The sequence below is a fragment of the Amphiprion ocellaris genome, chromosome 17 (genome assembly GCF_022539595.1).
Source record: "Amphiprion ocellaris isolate individual 3 ecotype Okinawa chromosome 17, ASM2253959v1, whole genome shotgun sequence".
NCBI lineage: Eukaryota > Metazoa > Chordata > Actinopteri > Pomacentridae > Amphiprion > Amphiprion ocellaris.
In genome coordinates, this window is record NC_072782.1 from 33,505,773 (window position 1) to 33,524,636 (window position 18,864).

General features: G+C 42.1%; 2 protein-coding genes across 6 annotated transcripts in view; both read left to right on the top strand.

The window, feature by feature from the left end:
• Nucleotides 1-911: 911 nt before the first annotated feature.
• cfap53 (cilia and flagella associated protein 53) lies at nt 912-9,592 on the top strand. Of its 3 annotated transcripts, XM_055019252.1 has the most exons (9): nt 912-1,086; nt 1,959-1,981; nt 3,743-3,942; nt 4,523-4,699; nt 4,997-5,300; nt 5,752-5,970; nt 7,860-8,076; nt 8,196-8,298; nt 9,142-9,592. In XM_055019252.1, exons 1-9 carry the CDS (start codon nt 1,044-1,046, stop codon nt 9,314-9,316), a joined length of 1,461 nt encoding a protein of 486 aa, XP_054875227.1. In that variant the 5' UTR covers nt 912-1,043; the 3' UTR covers nt 9,317-9,592. The 3 variants fall into 3 exon arrangements, with proteins under 3 accessions (XP_054875227.1, XP_023124419.2, XP_023124427.2); XM_023268651.3 differs by lacking the exon at nt 1,959-1,981; XM_023268659.3 differs by lacking the exons at nt 912-1,086; nt 1,959-1,981 and adding an exon at nt 1,474-1,746 and having other exon boundaries at nt 3,743-4,699.
• A 3,863-nt stretch (nt 9,593-13,455) lies between these two features.
• The window catches only part of myo5b (myosin VB), a 41,837-nt gene continuing 36,428 nt past the window's right edge, over nt 13,456-18,864 (top strand). For 2 of the 3 annotated variants that reach the window (XM_055019250.1, XM_035947325.2), the window contains exon 1: nt 14,490-14,826. In XM_055019250.1, coding sequence (XP_054875225.1) covers nt 14,800-14,826 — 27 coding nt within the window. In that variant the 5' untranslated portion in view covers nt 14,490-14,799. Of the gene's footprint in view, nt 13,575-14,489; nt 14,827-18,864 lie in introns of those variants that run through there. The other variant, XM_023268635.3, reaches the window with a different exon arrangement.

An 18,864-nucleotide genomic window follows, 5' to 3' on the forward strand; every position in this document is an offset into this window, starting at 1 on the left:
TCAATCTGATTCCAACCACAGAGCCAGCTTTTTTAATCAGTTTGTTCAGACGCCTTGCATCCTTGTTTTTTATACTGCAGCATAAAACAGAACACTTGCTACCACAGACTGATAAAACATCTGCAGCATCTTACTGCAGATGTCTAATGATTCAAGTCTTCTGAGGCTAAAAAGTCGGCTCTGGTCCTTTTTGTAGATGAAGTCTACATTTTTAGACCAGTCTAACTTATTATCAAGGTGGACACCTAAATATTTAGACGGTGTCAACATCTCCATGTCCACACCACAAGTGTTCACTGGCTGAAAAGGGGGTTTGGATCTGCAGAAATCTATGATCATTTCCTTTGTCTTTGAGGCGTTGAGCAGCAGGCAGTTTTTGTGACTCCAGTCACTGAAGGCACTTATCAGATCCCTGTATTCAGCTTCATGTCCATTTCTGATACATGCCACGATAGCAGTGTCATCAGAGCCAGGACTGTTCCTTGTGGAGCCCCAGTACTTCTCATTAATGTCCCAGAAACACAGTTCCACAGCCTGACAAACTGTGGACTTCCTGTCAGGTGATCTGTGATCCAAAAAACACAGGAAGGATCCACTGCCATCTCTGTGAGCTTGTCTTTGAGTATGGTGGGTTGGATGGAGTTGAATGCTATAGAGTACTGTAGTACTACTGTGATCCAGTACTTCACATTAAAGTATTCTATAGTGTACTGTAGTACTACTGTGATCCAGTACTTCACATTAAAGTATTCTATAGTGTACTGTAGTACTACTGTGATCCAGTACTTCATCAGCGCTATTGAAGTTGGAAGGAGCAGCTGCCGCTGCGTGACGCAGGACGCACGGAACCAACCGCAGCGTCGTTTCCATGGTGACGCCCTCGCGTTTGTTGCTGCCATGGCAACAGAAGCCGCTGTTGTTTAACGTCAGCAGGTCTGAGTTTTACACTCAGAAAGAAACGGAAAGAAACAGAGATAAACGGAAAGAAACGGAGATAAACAGAGCCGAAAACCGGACATGCTGCTCGGACAAACTAGAACCAGATGTCGGGAGTTCACCGGACCAACACCGAACTCAGTGGCTGTGGTGAGTAGAAATACTGCAGTACTCTGTAGTACTCTGATACAGGTAAGAGTGGAAATACTGCAGTACTCTGTAGTACTCTGATACAGGTAAGAGTGGAAATACTGCAGTACTCTGTAGTACTCTGATACAGGTAAGAGTGGAAATACTGCAGTACTCTGTAGTACTCTGATACAGGTAAGAGTAGAAATACTGCAGTACTCTGATACAGGTTAAAGTAGAAATACTGCAGTACTCTGTAGTACTCTGTAGTACTCAGATACAGGTTAGAGTGGAAATACTGCAGTACTCTGTAGAACTGAGATACAGGTAAGAGTGGAATACTGCAGTACTCTGTAGTACTCTGATACAGGTAAGAGTGGAAATACTGCAGTGCTCTGTAGTACTCTGATACAGGTAAGAGTAGAAATACTGCAGTACTCTGTAGTACTCTGATACAGGTAAGAGTAGAAATACTGCAGTTGTAGAAAAGGCTGCCCAGAGACTGTCATGCTGGCCCTTTAAGGGGCGGAGCTTAGACCTGCAGCGCAGCGTGAGAGAGGAGAGATGAGGAAAGGAGAGACAGAAAGTTCACGGTTTTCAGTACTGTTGCTTGTTAAGACCTTAACAGTTTAAGTTGGTGGTTTGTTTGTGTCGAATGCCAAAGCCTGTGCGTGAAAATAGGTGAGTTATGTGTAAGATAATGGTAAGATAATGAATGAGGCATATCTTATGAATATTCTCTTTGCTAATTGGATGCATGCGTTGTTCACATGCACTTGTTGAACGCAGATGCGTTTAGATTCGTGTGTCATGTGTGCTTTCATTTCATAGTACAGTTGTATTCACATTTATGTTATTTTGATATTTATGTTTTATTGGTATTTGTGTTGTAGAAACCACACTGGCAACGACTAATGTAAGTCAAGTTCATTAAAAGACAACAAACCAACCAGAGGCTCCTTATTTAGAGTTCTAACCGGACTCCCAACAGTGATTTGGACTTTCCTACCAGTCATTCGTATCTTTTAGCAGTACTCTGTAGTACTCTGTAGTACTCAGATACAGGTTAGAGTGGAAATACTGCAGTACTCTGTAGAACTCTGATACAGGTAAGAATGGAAATACTGCAGTACTCTGTAGTACTCTGTTACAGGTTAGAGTAGAAATACTGCAGTACTCTATAGTACTCTGTAGTACTGTGATACAGGTAAGAGTGGAAATACTGCAGTATTCTGTAGTACTCTGATACAAGTTAGAATAGAATGTAGTGGTTAAAGTACTGCAATGATGTATAAAGTACTGCAGCATTCTATAAAGTACTGTAGTATTCTATAAAGTACTGCAGTATTGGTTAAAATACTGCATTATTCTACAAAGTACTGCAGTATTTTATGAAGCACTGCAGTATTCTATAAACTACTGCAGTATTTAATAAAACATTGCAGTATTTTATAAAGCATTGCAGTATTCTATAAAGTACTGCAGTATTCTATCAAGTACTGCAGTATTCTATAAAGTACTGCAGTGATGTATGAAATACTGCAGTATTGGTTAAAATACTGCAGTATTCTATAAAGTACTGCAGTATTTTATGAAGTACTGCAGTATTCTATAAAATTCTGCAGTATTTTATAAAGTACTGCTGTATTTTATGAAGTATTGCAGTATTCTATAAAGTACTACAGTATTCTGTAAAGTATTGCGGCATTCTATAAAATACTGCAGTATTCTATCAAGTACTGCTGTGATGTTTAAAGTACTGCAATGATGTATAAAGTACTGCAGTACTGGTTAAAATACTGCAGTTTTTATAAAGTACTGCAGTGTTTTATGAAGTACTGGAGTGTTCTATAAAGCACTGCAGTATTTTATGAAGTACTCCAGTATTCTATATAGTACTGCAGTATTGGTTAAAATACTGCTGTATTTTATGAAGTATTGCAGTATTCTATAAACTACTGCAGTATTCTGTAAAGTATTGCAGCATTCTATAAAATACTGCAGTATTCTATCAAGTACTGCAGTGATTTATAAAATACTGCAGTATTGGTAAAAATACTACAGTGTTCAATAAAGTATTGCAGTATTCTATAAAGTACTGCAGTATTCTATAAAGTACTGCAGCACTCCCTGAAATACTGCAGTATTCTATCAAGTACTGCAGTGATGTATAAAGTACTGCAGTATTGGTAAAAATGCTGCAGTATTCTATGAAGTACTGCAATATTTTATGAAGCACTGCAATATTTTATAAAGTTGTACAGTATTTTGTAAAGTACTGCAGTATTTTATGAAGTACTGCAGTATTCTATATAGTACTGCAGTATTGGTTAAAATACTGCAGTATTTTATGAAGTATTGCAGCATTCTATAAAATACTGCAGTATTCTATCAAGTACTGCGGTGATGTATAAAATACTGCAGTATTGGTGAAAATACTGCAGTTTTTTATAAAGTGCTGCAGTATTTTATGAAGTACTGCAGTTTTGTAAGAAGTACTGCAGTATTCTGTAAAGTATTGCAGCATTCTATAAAATACTGCAGTATTCTATCAAGTACTGCAGTGAAGTTCAAAATAATGCAGTATTGGTGAAAATACTGCAGTATTCTATAAAGTACTGCAGTATTCTAACAAGTACTGCAGTACTCTATAAAGTATTGCTTGTTCTGCTCCCAGAAAGGGAAGCCTCCCTTGGACAGACAGAAACAGGACGCGGCCCAGCAGCTCCTCCAGTTCTCCAATCAGCTGCAGCGGAGCGGCGTCGAGGGGGCGTGGCTTCAGAGCTCCGAGCAACGCTTCACCAGAGAAGACCTGCAGCGGAGAGTGAAATCTGCAGTGAAGAAGCAGGAGGAACATCTGGACAGGCGAAGGCTCAGGTTTACTCAGATTACTTCACAGTACTCCACGTTACTTTACCTCTGCGTCATGTGACGTCAGGAGGACACGATCGATGCAATTATCACCAACGATGAATAACTGAGATCTGATACTCTAAAACTAGAAACCCTCTGAAACACACAAAACCTAGTGTCAGATGTTCTACAGACATTCTATAGATGTTTTGTAGATGCTCTGTAGATGTTCTATAGATGTTCTATAGACATTCTAAAGAGGTTCTGTAGATGTTCTATAGATGTTCTATAGACGTTCTTTAGCTGTTCTGTAGCTGTTTTGTAGATGCTGTGTAGATGTTCTATAGATGTTCGGTAGATGTTCTGTAGATGTTCTTTAGATGTTCTATAATGTTCTACAGATGTTTTGTAGATGTTCTTTAGATATTCATTAGATGTTCTGTAGATGTTCTGCAGATGTTCTGCAGATGGTCTATAGATGTTCTACAGTTGTTCTGTAGATGTTTTGTAGATGTTCTGCAGATGTTCTACAGATGTTCTGTAGATGTCCTATAGATGTTCTGTAGATGTTCTGGTCCTGGCAACGTCTCCTGCTGCTCTCCAGACTCAGCGTTCTGCTGCAGGAGGAGGAGCTGCAGCTGCTGCAGGAGATGGAGGAGAAGAAGAAGGAGGCGCTGGAGGAGAGACGGGTGGAGATGAAGGAGAAGGTGGAGGTTCTGAGAGACCGAAGAGAGATGGAGAGAAGACAGCTGGTGGCAGACAGGATGGAGCTGCTGCTCAGGTACACTCACCTGTCCAGGTACACTCATCTGCTCAGGTAAACTCAGGTGTTCTGTTCAGGTTTCACCGTCACTGTTTCCAGGCAACATGTCACATTCATCCTTTGTTTAGCTCCGCCCACAACTAACTGTGATTGGTTGAAATAAAAAACAAACTGGTCAGAGAAGCAGCAGAACACTATTTAATAAAATAAAACGAAATAAAACGCAGTAAAAGTAAATAAAATGCAGTAAAAACTAAGTATAAAACCGTGAAATCTTTGTGTTTTTAGTGGTTTTAAACTGTTTTCTTGCTGCAGGGAGCAGAGCGAGGACCTGCGCAGCCGACAGGTGAGGAGACGGCAGCAGCAGGTGAGTCAGGATCAGGTGACTCAGGTGAGGATCAGAGAGGAGCTGCAGCTTCAGCAGCAGCAGGAGGAGAAGATGTTCGACGAGCTGATAGAGGCTGAGCGATGGGCACAAGAACAGCGGGAGACCCTGAGAGTCCAGAACAGGAGGCAGAAGAACCAACAGCAGCTGGAGGTCCTGAAGAAGCAGATGGACGAAGCCGAGCAGCAGAAGCAGCAGAAGAAGAAGCTGAAGGACGAGGAGACGAGACTGCTGGTCAGAACATGACCCAAACATCTAAACATCTCCAGCAGCTCCATGATTAACACCAAACATCTAAACATCTCCAGCAGCTCCATGATCTTCTCTCTGTACTTGTGCTGGCCAGTCCAGGTAAAATAAATGTACTGATGCAGATGAAACTATGAAAGCACAGAAATTCAAACTATCAGGAACTCTGAAGAATAACATGCTGCTGTTCTTCTAAACGTCCATTTTAACGCTGACACAGTTGCACACGAACACGCCAAAAACACGCCAATAAAAGTACGAAGGTGAAAGTTTGTTTTAGAACCTAGGAGTCCAGAAAATCACTGACAGGATCAAACAGCTGATCACTGATGATCAATATGAACCTCTGATCAGCTGTTTGTGAGCTGCTGGGTGAGCTGGTGTTCTGGGCTGCAGGATGTCTTCTCTGTGGTAACATTTGTGTCTCCTGGTGCAGCTGGAGCAGCAGAAGACGGAACATTTGCAAGAGCTGCAGCAGAAGCAGCAGAAGATCCAGAAGCAGCAGAACCGACGGCAGCAGCTGGACCAGGACCTCCGGCTGAAGATGAAGCGTCTGGCCAGAGAGCAGCGAGCAGAACTGGAGCTGGACAAGAACATCCTGGAGCAGCTGCTGGAGCAAGACACCGACAAGAAACAGGAGGCCGCCAGGAAGAAGGTAGGGCACATAAACGCATTGTTTACTTGTTATAGAGGAAGGTATGGCACCTGAACGCATCGTTTACCTGTTATAGAGGAAGGTATGGCACCTGAATGCATCATTTACCTGTCAGAGGAAGGTAGGGGCACCTGAACGCATCGTTTACCTGTTATAGAGGAAGGTAGGGGCACCTGAACGCATTGTTTACCTGTTATAGAGGAAGGTAGGGGCACCTGAACGCATCATTTACCTGTTATAGAGGAAGGTAGGGGCACCTGAACGCATCATTTACCTGTTATAGAGGAAGTTAGGGGCACATGAATGCATTGTTTACCTGTTACAGACGAAGATAGGGCACCTGAACACATCATTTACTTGTTATAGAGGAAGGTAGGGCACCTGAACGCATCATTTACCTGTTTTCCAGGAAAGTAGGGCACCTGAACGCATCGTTTACCTGTTATGGAGGAAGGTAGGGCACCTGAACGCATCATTTACCTGTTATAGAGGAAGATAGCACACCTGAACACATCATTTACCTGTTATAGAGGAAGGTAGGGGCACCTGAACGCATCGTTTACCTGTTATAGAGGAAAGTAGGGCACCTGAACGCATCGTTTACCTGTTTTCCAGGAAAGTAGGGCACCTGAACGCATCGTTTACCTATTTTCGAGGAAGGTAGGGGCACCTGAACGCATCGTTTACCTGTTATAGAGGAAGGTAGGGCACTTGAACGCATCGTTGACCTGTTATAGAGGAAGGTAGGGGCACCTGAACGCATCATTTCCCTGTTATAGAGGAAAGTGGGGCACCTGAACGCACCGTTTACCTATTAAAGACGAAGGTGGGGCACCTGAACGCATTGTTTACCTTTTATAGAGGAAGTTAGGGGCACTTGAACGCATCCTTTATCTATTATAGACGAAGGTAGGGGCACCTGAACGCATCGCTTTCCTGTTATACAGGGAGGTAGGGGCACCTGAATGCATCGCTGACCTGTTATAGAGGAAATTATGACACCTGAACGCATCGTTTACCTGTTATAGAGGAAGGTAGGGGCACCTGAACGCATTGTTTACCTGTTATAGAGGAAGGTAGGGGCACCTGAATGCATCGTTTACCTGTTATAGAGGAAGGTAGGGGCACCTGAACGCATCGTTTACCTGTTATAGAGGAAGGTAGGGGCACCTGAACGCATTGTTTACCCGTTAGAGAGGAAGGTAGGGGCACCTGAACACATCGTTTACCCCTTATAGAGGAAGGTAGGGCACCTGAACGCATCGTTGGCCTGTCAGAGGAAGGTATGGCACGTGAACGCATCGTTGGCCTGTCAGAGGAAGGTATGGCACCTGAACGCATTGTTTACCTGTTATAGAGCAAAGTAGAGCACCTGAACGCATCGTTTACCTGTTATAGAGGAAGGTAGGGGCACCTGAACGCATCGTTTACCTGTTATAGAGGAAGTTATAGTATGAAGGTAGAACTCTGATCATTGATAAAGTTACTGGAGATCCAGAACCACATGTTCTGAGGAAGTTCTGAGGAGGTTCTGAGGAGGTTCTGAGGAAGTTCTGGTAGAACTGTGATCATTCATAAACCAGGAATCTCTGAATGGGATTTGGTTATTTTTTGAGGGATGATGCAGCGTTCTTGGATCTGATGGTTGATTCTGAGGTGGTTCTGGTGGTTCTGGTGGTTCTGATGGTTCTAGTGGTTCTGATGGTTCTGGTGGTCCTAATGGTTCTAATGGTTCTGGTGGTTCTGGTGGTCCGAATAGTTCTTATGGTTCTGGTGGTTCCGATGGTTCTAATAGTTCTAATGGTTCTGGAGATCCTAATGGTTCTGCTGGTCCTAATGGTTCTAATGGTTCTGGTGAACCCCTGACGGTGTCCTTGTGGTGCTTTCAGGTGCAGCTGTGTGAGGAGCAGCTCCGGTACCGGCAGCAGCTGTCTGAGGAGCTTCAGAGGCGGCAGAAGGAGGACCAGGAGACGGCGCTGCTGCTGGACCAGAACCTGGAGGAGGTCTGGAAGAAGAGGGACCAGCAGAACCGGCTGCAGAGGGAGGCCAGACGGAGGCTGATGGAGGAGGTGATGGAGGCCCGACGGCTGCAGGTCCAACAGACCCGTAAGAACCAGAGTCCTAGACCAGTTCAACCAGTTAAACCAGTAGAACCAGTTAAACTGAACCAGTAGAACCAGTTAAACCAATAGAACCAGTTGAACCAGTAGAACTTTCCTCTCCAGGGGACAGGAAGCAGCAGGAAGTCGTTCAGCGTTTCAGAGACGGAGAAGAAGTGAAGCGACGGATGGAGGAGATGAAACTGAAGGACCAGGAGGATCAGAGACGGTACTAGTAGTACTCTGTAGTACTCTGTAGTACTGTTACTTTAGTACTACTGCAAACTAAGTACTATGTGTTACTTTTACTGCAGTTTAACCCGAGACATTGTTTGGATTTCAGTTCAACTTTATTCATAAAGTTTCAACAAAAAACACAAAAAATATGAAGTTTAAAGAGACGGAGAAGAAAACTAACCTGTACTTTTACTGTAGTATTTACTGTATTTTTACTGTAATATTAACTGTACTTTTACTGTAGTATTTACTGTACTTTTACTGTAATATTTAATGTATTTTTACTGTAGTATTTACTGTACTTTTACTGTAATATTTTCTGTAGTATTTACTATGCTTTAACTGTAATATTTACTATAGTATTTACTGTAGTATTTACAGTACTTTTACTCTAGTATTTACTGTACTTTTACTGTAGTATTTAGTGTAGTATTTACTGTACTTTTACTGTAGTATTTGCTGTACTCTTACTGTAGTATTTACTGTAGTCTTTACTGCACTTTGACTGTAGCATTTACTGAAGTTTTACTGTTGTATTTACTATAGTATTTACTGTAGTATTTACAGTACTTTTACTGTAATATTTACTGTAGTATCTACTGTACTTTTACTGTAGTATCTACTGTAGTATTTACTGTACTTTTACTGTAGTATTTACTGTAGTCTTTACAGTACTTTTCCTGTAGTATTTCTTGCAGTATTTCCGGCTGACAGTACTTCTGGTACTACCTTTCTCATGGTGGTTCTTGTAGTATTTTCTGTAGTATCGTCGTATTTACTGTAGTACTTCTGGCTGACTACTTCTGGTACTTCCTGTCTCTTCGTGGTTCTTCAGACGGTACCAGATGGAGGTCCAGTACCAGGTGGAGCTGCAGGACCAGATCCGGCAGCAGAAAGTTCAGGAGCAGAACCAGGAACTGGCCAGGAGGCCCAGATGGTCCAGATGGTCCAGGTCTGCCCCCCAACACCAGCAGAACCCAACCCAGAACGAAGAACTGAACCAGAACTGACCCAGAAGGTTTCATTAAACTCTCCAGCTCTGATCTGAACTGGACTGTTTGTCTGAAGCCTCATTCTGGATCTCAGTGAAGACCAGAACATCTCCCGTGTTCTCCACAGTGATTCATTTTAACGTCCTGTAGCTCTGAGGAGCCAGAACATCATGAAGGAGGAGAACTCAGAGGGTTCTGTCAGTAGAACGATGGAAACCAGAGAAAATAAACACTTCTTTGATTATTACGTTTAGGAAATAAAATAAAACCTGAACCAGATGTTTAAACTCTGAACTAATGTCGTCTCCTCAGACCTCTGTGGACGTTCTCAATCATCCAGGTCCTGGAGGTGGTAGGAGCTTCAGGAGAAACTAGTTGTTGGTTCCTCCTCGAGCTCCTAAGATCTCCTCATCCTGTAGATGTTTTCTATCTCCATGTTTCCTCTCTACTCTGCTCATCATCTGTAGATGTTCCACCATGTTGGATGGATCTCCACATACTAGAAGATGTTCCACCATGCTGGATGGATCTCCACATACTAGAAGATGTTCCACCATGCTGAATGGATCTCCAACTACGAGAAGATGTTCCACCATGCTGAATGGATCTCCACGTACTAGAAGATGTTCCACCATGCTGAATGGCTCTCCAACTACTAGAAAATGTTCCACCATGCTGGATTGATCTCCAGCTACTAGAAGATGTTCCACCATGCTGGATGGATCTATAACTACTAGAAGATGTTCCACCATGCTGGATGGATCTATAACTACTAGAAGATGTTCCACCATGCTGGATGGATCTATAACTACTAGAAGATGTTCCACCATGCTGGATTGATCTCCAGCTACTAGAAGATGTTCCACCATGCTGGATGGATCTCCACATACTAGAAGATGCTCCACCATGCTGGATGGATCTATAACTACTAGAAGATGTTCCACCATGCTGGATGGATCTCCAACTACTAGAAGATGTTCCACCATGCTGGATGGATCTATAACTACTAGAAGATGTTCCACCATGCTGGATTGATCTCCAGCTACTAGAAGATGTTCCACCATGCTGGATGGATCTATAACTACTAGAAGATGTTCCACCATGCTGGATGGATCTATAACTACTAGAAGATGTTCCACCATGCTGGATGGATCTATAACTACTAGAAGATGTTCCACCATGCTGGATGGATCTATAACTACTAGAAGATGTTCCACCATGCTGGATGGATCTATAACTACTAGAAGATGTTCCACCATGCTGGATTGATCTCCAGCTACTAGAAGATGTTCCACCATGCTGGATGGATCTCCACATACTAGAAGATGCTCCACCATGCTGGATGGATCTATAACTACTAGAAGATGCTCCACCATGCTGGATGGATCTCCAACTACTAGAAGATGTTCCACCATGCTGGATGGATCTATAACTACTAGAAGATGTTCCACCATGCTGGATGGATCTATAACTACTAGAAGATGTTCCACCATGCTGGATTGATCTCCAGCTACTAGAAGATGTTCCACCATGCTGGATGGATCTATAACTACTAGAAGATGTTCCACCATGCTGGATGGATCTATAACTACTAGAAGATGTTCCACCATGCTGGATGGATCTATAACTACTAGAAGATGTTCCACCATGCTGGATTGATCTCCAGCTACTAGAAGATGTTCCACCATGCTGGATGGATCTATAACTACTAGAAGATGTTCCACCATGCTGGATGGATCTATAACTACTAGAAGATGTTCCACCATGCTGGATGGATCTATAACTACTAGAAGATGTTCCACCATGCTGGATGGATCTATAACTACTAGAAGATGTTCCACCATGCTGGATGGATCTCCAACTACTAGAAGATGTTCCACCATGCTGGATGGATCTATAACTACTAGAAGATGTTCCACCATGCTGGATGGATCTATAACTACTAGAAGATGTTCCACCATGCTGGATGGATCTATAACTACTAGAAGATGTTCCACCATGCTGGATGGATCTATAACTACTAGAAGATGTTCCACCATGCTGGATGGATCTCTAACAACCTGCTCCTCTGTTCTATTTCTGCTGCGTTTATTTAATTGGTTTTCTTCTCAGTCTCTCTTTTCGTCTCCTTTGATTGTCTTGTTTTTGTTGTTTTGAGTGTCTTTGTGGTGGTTTAGAGTCATGCTGATGAAAAACATGTCGGGTCTTTAAAAGCAGCCAGAAACTGTTCAGGGTTTTACCAGAACAAAGAGTTAAAGCTGAAGGAACACTGATGGAACGTCCAGAGAACCCCTCCTGCTCCGGGTGTTTGGTAATATCTCTGAGCTCAGGTTGCTTCAGGTCTGATGGTTGTGAAAGAATTAATCTGCTGTGAGTCACTGCTGCTACTGACAGAACACGACTGGAGAACCAGACTGGAGAACCCTGACAGGCTGGAGAACCAGACTGGAGAACCAGACTGGAGAACACGTGTGCAGGGTTCTGTTCTGCTGTATATAAAGTGGGTAAAGTGAAGCAGCTCCAGCAGGACCAGAGGAACACCAGAACATCTCACAGATATTTATTATTTCTTCTTTGATGAACCATTGGAGGCTCCAGTTTTATTCCAGTAATGAAACGTTTTTAATCTTTTTATTTTCCAGATGTTCCTCAGAAAACATGTTTCTGATTTCATTCCATTTAAATCTTTAAGTTCCCTTTAATAGATTTAAATAAACTCTAACATCTGTATTATTACCCTGAGCTCTCTGTCACTGATAACAATCACAGAGGAGACGGAGGAACACATTTAGAACATTTTAATAACTGAAAAAGAACACTAAACAGAGCAGCAGTAGAGGAACATCAGCATCCATTTAGTTTTCCTCGAGATGTTGAAAATGACCCAAAAAAACACATTTCAACATGAAATCATTCAACAATACAAATGATTTCTAAGTGTTTGAAAAATGTTCTGAAAAAGAAGAATATGAATAAAATGTCCCACAAATATCCCAAAATATTATAAAATGTCTAAAAAAGTTTTAGGAAAAATACCCACAGGTACTTTAAAATAATGTCAGAAAAATGTCCTAAAGAGATACAATAAATGTCTGACAAAAAAAGAAAATGCTGAAATATTAAAGGAAACACACCAAAATAAAAGAACTTCAAAACATAGAAAATAATCAACAATGTTTGGAAAATATTTGTTTAAAAAACGCAGAAAATTAATAAAATGACAAAAAAAATCCACAAAAATATCTCAGCAGTGTCTAAAAATATGAATAAAATAAGAGACTAAACTTAAAGACTGGAAGCAGGAAAGGAGAACGTCCTGGAGAAAGTTCTAGAGTAGACCTACCGACGTGGAGAAAGTTCTAGAGTAGACCTACTGACAACTGGAGAACATCCCCTTTCTCCAGGGGACGTTCTCCTCTATGGACTTCAAGGACCTGGAACTGAAATATTCCCAGTATGAAGGTAGAACTCTGATCATTAATAAAGTTACTGGAGATGAAGAACCAGATGTTCTGAGCAGGTCAGGAAGGAACTTTAATCCTATTTGGTTGATATTTTAGTGCTGAATTTGAGTTTTTGTCGTAATTTCACCTGTAATATGGCAATTTTGGTCTTGGTCATGGTCAATTTGGTCGTTTTTGTGGTGATTTGGACTGTTTTTGCTGCATAATTGAATGTTTCAGGGTAATTTTGGCTCTTTTTAGGGTAATTTGCAAGTTTTTTTGTGCCAAATTTGAGTTTTTGTCACAATTTCACCTGTTTTATAGTAGTTTTGGCCATTTTTGTGGTGTTCCAGCTTGTTTTAGTTATTTGTTTCAGTTTTCCCAGAACTCAGATGTTGTTCCTCCTAAATGTCATGGTTCTATCTGCTGGACTGATGAAGTTCTGAAAAAGTCCATTAAAAGTGATAAATTGGGACCCTCCTCTATGGACCTCTGGAAATATTCCCAGTAGGTAGAACTCTGATCATTAATAAAGTTACTGGAGGACCAGATGTTCTCAGGAGGTTCTGAGGAGGTTCTGGTAGAACTTGATCATTACTAAAGCTCCTACAGATGAGGAGCAGCACAACAGAACATCAGTCCACTGAGCAGAGCTTCCTGCAGAGTCACACCTTCTGTGGGCGGACGGTGTCTCGTCACACCTGAGCAGGTAAACTGTTCATACCTGCAGAAGGAGTGTCTGGGAGGAGACGCTGGTGGTGAGACAGACGGACGGACGGACAGACGGCTTCCAGACATGATCTGAGAGGATGGATTACTACCCCTACAGCCAGGTGAGTCCCTCAGGGGTTCAGGTGTTCTGTAGTTCAGGTGTTCTGCAGTTCAGGTGTTCTGTAGTTCTGTAGTTCAGGTGTTCCAGTCGTGTGTCTGGCTGCTGCTGTGATGAGCAGGAAGGTTTCTTTCACGTTAGTAACATTTAACTAACGTGAAAGAAACCTTCCTGCTCATCATCATCGTCTGAAGGTTTGTTGATGCAGTAAAAGTCAGCGTCCGGCACTACGTTTCCCATGATGCAGCTGGACTCTGTTACCTGAACATGAGTCACCTGAACACACCTGTGGAGCTGTGTGTTTTTAGAGTGTGTTTTCAGTGTGTGTTTTCAGTGTGTGTTTTTAGAGTGTTTTCAGTGTGTGTTTTCAGTGTGTGTTTTTAGTGAGTGTGTTTTTACAGTGTGTGTTTTTAGAGTGTCGGTTTCAGTTCATTTTTTGTGGCTTCAGATTCAGACTGAGAACTTTCTTGGTCTCCAGGTGAAGGCAGGTAACGGCAGGTAGAGCCATGATGACGTGGAAACTGAGCAGAAAACCAGAAATGAGAAATCAAAACATAAATAAACAAACAGGGATAAATAAATAAACACAAGTAGAACAGGAAGTAAAACAAGAATAAAAATAGAATGAAAAGAAAAAACACAACTTAGTAACACAGTGCAAATACAGATGAACAGACTGGTTGTTGTGTTTGTGTGTTTGTAGTTTGTGTGTTTGTAGTTCTTGTGTTTGTGTTTTCATGCCTTTGGTTCCTTCCTGAGTCTATCGGGACCCTGGACGGGGCCGCGGGCCTCATGCTGAGCACCACAGTGTGCTTCCGTGTGTGTGTGTGTGTGTGTGTGTGTGTGTGTGTGTGTGTGTGTGTGTGTGTGTGTGTGTGACCTGGCTGGTATCCAGGAAGCAGCCAATCAGAGCAGTGTGAGGTAAAAGCCCCGCCCCTCCGTCCACCTGCGGTTCCTGGCTCTTTCCGGCGGTTCGGGTTCTGTTTCTGGGTCTCTGTCTCGGTTCGGGCTGTTTATGGGTCTGCGGCGGACTGAACCGTGAACCTGCATAAACCGGCCGCGGGTCGTTACCGGAGGAAGCACCTGCCGGCTCCGGGAAACGCCGAACAAACTGATCGAAACTCGGGCAGACACCTGCGGCGGACATGCGCAGTGTGAGCGGCCCGCTGGTTTAGCAGCGAACCGGGTCGTTACGGATCTTTGAACGGAGAGTCTGAGACTACGGGACGATGTCTGTGAACGAGCTGTACACCAAGGTGAGTTGCACGTCAGAACTCCGTCACCTTTTACCTGTTTTAAGTGTTCCTCTGCTGAACCAAACTTCGTGTTATTTCTGTCACATTTTAAAGTTCGGCCTCACCTGTTGGCGGCTGTTTACAGCAACAAAGGTGTAATACCGAGCAGAACCGGACCGATGAGCCAGATTGAACGAGGCCGAACATTGCAGAATCATGAGCTGAGTTCTGCCCAGGTGTCGTTATGTGGAATGTTGACGTCACAGACACACTGGACACCTGAACTTAAAATGCACATTTTATGAACGGAGTTCTGAACGAGGCTGGTTGGGTTTGGTTTTTAGTGGCTCAGGTTGTGTTCACCTGTGAGTGACGTCATCAGCTGGTTCACATGGAGGTCTGATCAGTGGAGTGAGTCTCTGATGACTCATCTCACCTGGTTCCTGATTACACACTTAAGCTCCAACATCTGGAGATGTTCTTCAAATCAGCACAGAGACACTGTTAGAACACAGAACACAGTAGAACACCGTAGACTAGAATAGAACACAGTAGAATAGAATAGAACACAGTAGAGTAGAATAGAATAGAACACAGTAGAACTCAGTAGAGTAGAATAGAGTAGAACACAGTAGAGTGGAATAGAGTAGAACACAGTAAAGTAGAATAGAATAGAACAGAACTCAGTAGAGTAGAATAGAGTAGAACACAGTAGAGTAGAATAGAGTAGAACACAGTAGAGTAGAGTAGAACACAGTAAAGTAGAATAGAATAGGACTCGGTAGAGTAGAATAGAGTAGAACACAGTAGAGTGGAATAGAATAGAACTCAGTAGAGTAGAATAGAGTAGAACACAGTAGAGTAGAATAGAGTAGAACACAGTAGAGTAGAGTAGAACACAGTAAAGTAGAATAGAATAGAACTCGGTAGAGTAGAATAGAGCAGAACACAGTAAAGTAGAATAGAATAGAACTCAGTAGAGTAGAATGGAGTAGAACACAGTAGAGTAGAATAGAGTAGAACACAGTAAAGTAGAATAGAACAGAACTCAGTAGAGTAGAATAGAGTAGAACACAGTAGAGTAGAATAGAGTAGAACACAGTAGAGTAGAATAGAGTAGAACACACTAGAGTAGAGTAGAACACAGTAAAGTAGAATAGAATAGAACTCAGTAGAGTAGAATAGAGTAGAACACAGTAGAGTGGAATAGAGTAGAACACAGTAAAGTAGAATAGAATAGAACTCAGTAGAGTAGAATAGAGTAGAACACAGTAGAGTAGAATAGAGTAGAACACAGTAGAGTAGAATAGAGTAGAACACAGTAGAGTAGAATAGAGTAGAACACAGTAGAGTAGAATAGAGTAGAACACACTAGAGTAGAGTAGAACACAGTAAAGTAGAATAGAATAGAACTCAGTAGAGTAGAATAGAGTAGAACACAGTAGAGTGGAATAGAGTAGAACACAGTAAAGTAGAATAGAATAGAACTCAGCAGAGTAGAATAGAGTAGAACACAGTAAAGTAGAATAGAATAGAACTCAGTAGAGTAGAATAGAGTAGAACACAGTAGAGTAGAATAGAGTAGAACACAGTAAAGTAGAATAGAATAGAACTCAGTAGAGTAGAATAGAGTAGATTAGAACATAATTTCTTTATTGTTGTTGCAAAGGTTCCATAACATGAGGTTAATCTCTTAGTGTGGAACAAACAGAGAACCTCAGTCCTGAACAGAGGATCCTTCAGCTGCTGGTCAGTTCATCAGCTATTGATCAGTTATTGATCGGTAGCTGCATTTATTGATCCAGTGGTTCTGTTGTAGCTAAGAGATCAAAGTTGATGTCGATCAATTAGAAAGTACCTCAGTCAGCCTGGATCCTGGTCTGAGCTCACATCATGATGCTGCCTCCATCATGCTTCACAGTGGGGATGGTGTGGATTTAACTGGACTTCAGGAGATCTTCAGGAACTTTAAATGTTCTTGTATCGTCCTGACTGATGCTTTTCAATAACCTTTCCTCAGACTTTCTTGGTTCTTCAGTCTTCATGGTGTAGTTCTATCCAGGAGTTCTGATCCACCAGAGACTGGACCTTCCAGATCCAGGAGTCTTTATCCTCCAATCACTGACCTCAGATCATCCATTAATGACTTCTAAGACCAGCTGAGTTTGATCAGAGTCTTTAAAGACTGAACATTTCAGTCATTTATTTTACACTTCATATTTTTACCTGGCATTATTTTATAGAAATCTGTTTTTACTCAAGTAGTTTTGTTTCTTGTCCAAAAAGGTAAAATAAATTGAACATGATTTAAAGGTGAAAAAAATAACAGCAGAGAACCTTTTATCTGAGTTCTTCCGGTTCTAAGCTGGAAACAGGAAGTTACAATGAAAATCTAAGACTCTCAAACTGTGAGCAGGTAAGAGTCCAACCAGAAAGAATCTTCAGTTCCTCAATGACCCGCTGGTTCCACGTTTCAGTTTTATTCATTAACAGGCAGCAGAACCAGAGTTAGGATGAAACAGACGAGTTCTGGTCCAGGAGCAGCAGCACTCAAAAAGTTTCTCTTTCAAGCTGTCAGTTTATTTTCATTTTGACATTTTCACAGACATTTAATGGAGAGATAACTACAGTAAATCAAGCACTAAATGAAAATGAAAGTCTAACTGCAGCTCAGCATTCACAGGCTCTAAACCAGGCAGTTAGTTCTGTCTGAAAGAGTTAGCCTTAGGGTTAACATTGGGGTTAGCATTAGAGATAGCATTAGGGTTAGCGTTAAGGTTAGCATTAGGGATAGCATTAGGTTTAGCATTAGGGATAGCATTAGGGTTAAAAGCATTCTGAGGAACCTCAAAGGCTGCAGAGGTTATGGTTCTTTAGTGTTCGTTTGAGGCAATTTTCAGTTTCTTTCAGTTTCACTGAAAACAAAACAAACACATGCTTCACTTAAAAATCTGTGGTTGTGGGTGCCTGTATAGCTCAATGGTTAAGCGGGCGACCCATGTCCAGGGGCTGGTCCCCGACGCAGCGGCCTGGGTTCGATTCCCGCTTGCGGCCCTTTGCTGCATGTCTTCCCCCCACTCTTCTTCCCTATTTCCTGTTTGTCTCTTACTGCGCCTATCAAAAAGGCCAAAAAAATCTAAAAAAAAAAACAAAAAAAACACCTGTGTTTATAAAGAAACTGCAGGAAGCTCAAGATTTCAGAGGGAGAATTTAAAGTTAGCATGAAGCACAAAGACACAACAGCTAACCGTGTTAGCATGCAACACGGAAAAAATTACAACACAAACCACACCTATCCTGTCTGCTGGGGGGGGGGCTCGAAGCAAAAAACAGTGACCCTTTTTCCTATTCAAAAATCGACGGACTTGTTAAAAAACATCCTCCTCTAAGATAAAATAAAACCTTTTTTGTGTTTTCTCCTTAAAAAAACGAAAATTAAAACACATAATGTGTTACATAATAGAGACACAACAGCTAACCGTGTTAGCATGAAACACAGAGACACAACAGCTAACCATGTTAGCATGAAACATAGAGATACAATGACACGTCAATGAATAAATAATATGGGTTGAAATAAAGCAGAAAAACATTTAGCATGTGTAAGTGACTTAAATGCAGTTTAACAGCAAACCATGTTAGCATGTTTAGCAGTTAACCATGTTAGCCTGCTGCAGACTGTGTGTGTCTGTTGTGACTCGGTAGCCGTTGTGTGTCTGTTGTGTTTGTGTGGCAGCAGCATTAATCTCCTCCTGGACTTCATTAATTAAAGCCACTTAAAGTCTCTTCACCCGTTGAGCCTCAGTAATCTGGAGCAGGGGGGCAGTGAGCTGCAGCCTATGTGGGGTAAATAATCTGGAGCTGGGGTAGATGGGTGGTCCCCGGGGGTCCTGGGGGCAGTTAGCTCCAGACCTGGAGCTCCATCTGCTTCATGTTCAGGACTCTGCTGACTGATGGATTCTTCAGATTATCTCTGACGGGTTTGTAGAAACACAAGTCCAGGAGGATCTTTGGTCTGCTGAGTGTGATCAGATCCTCACTAATCAATATGTTAATTTA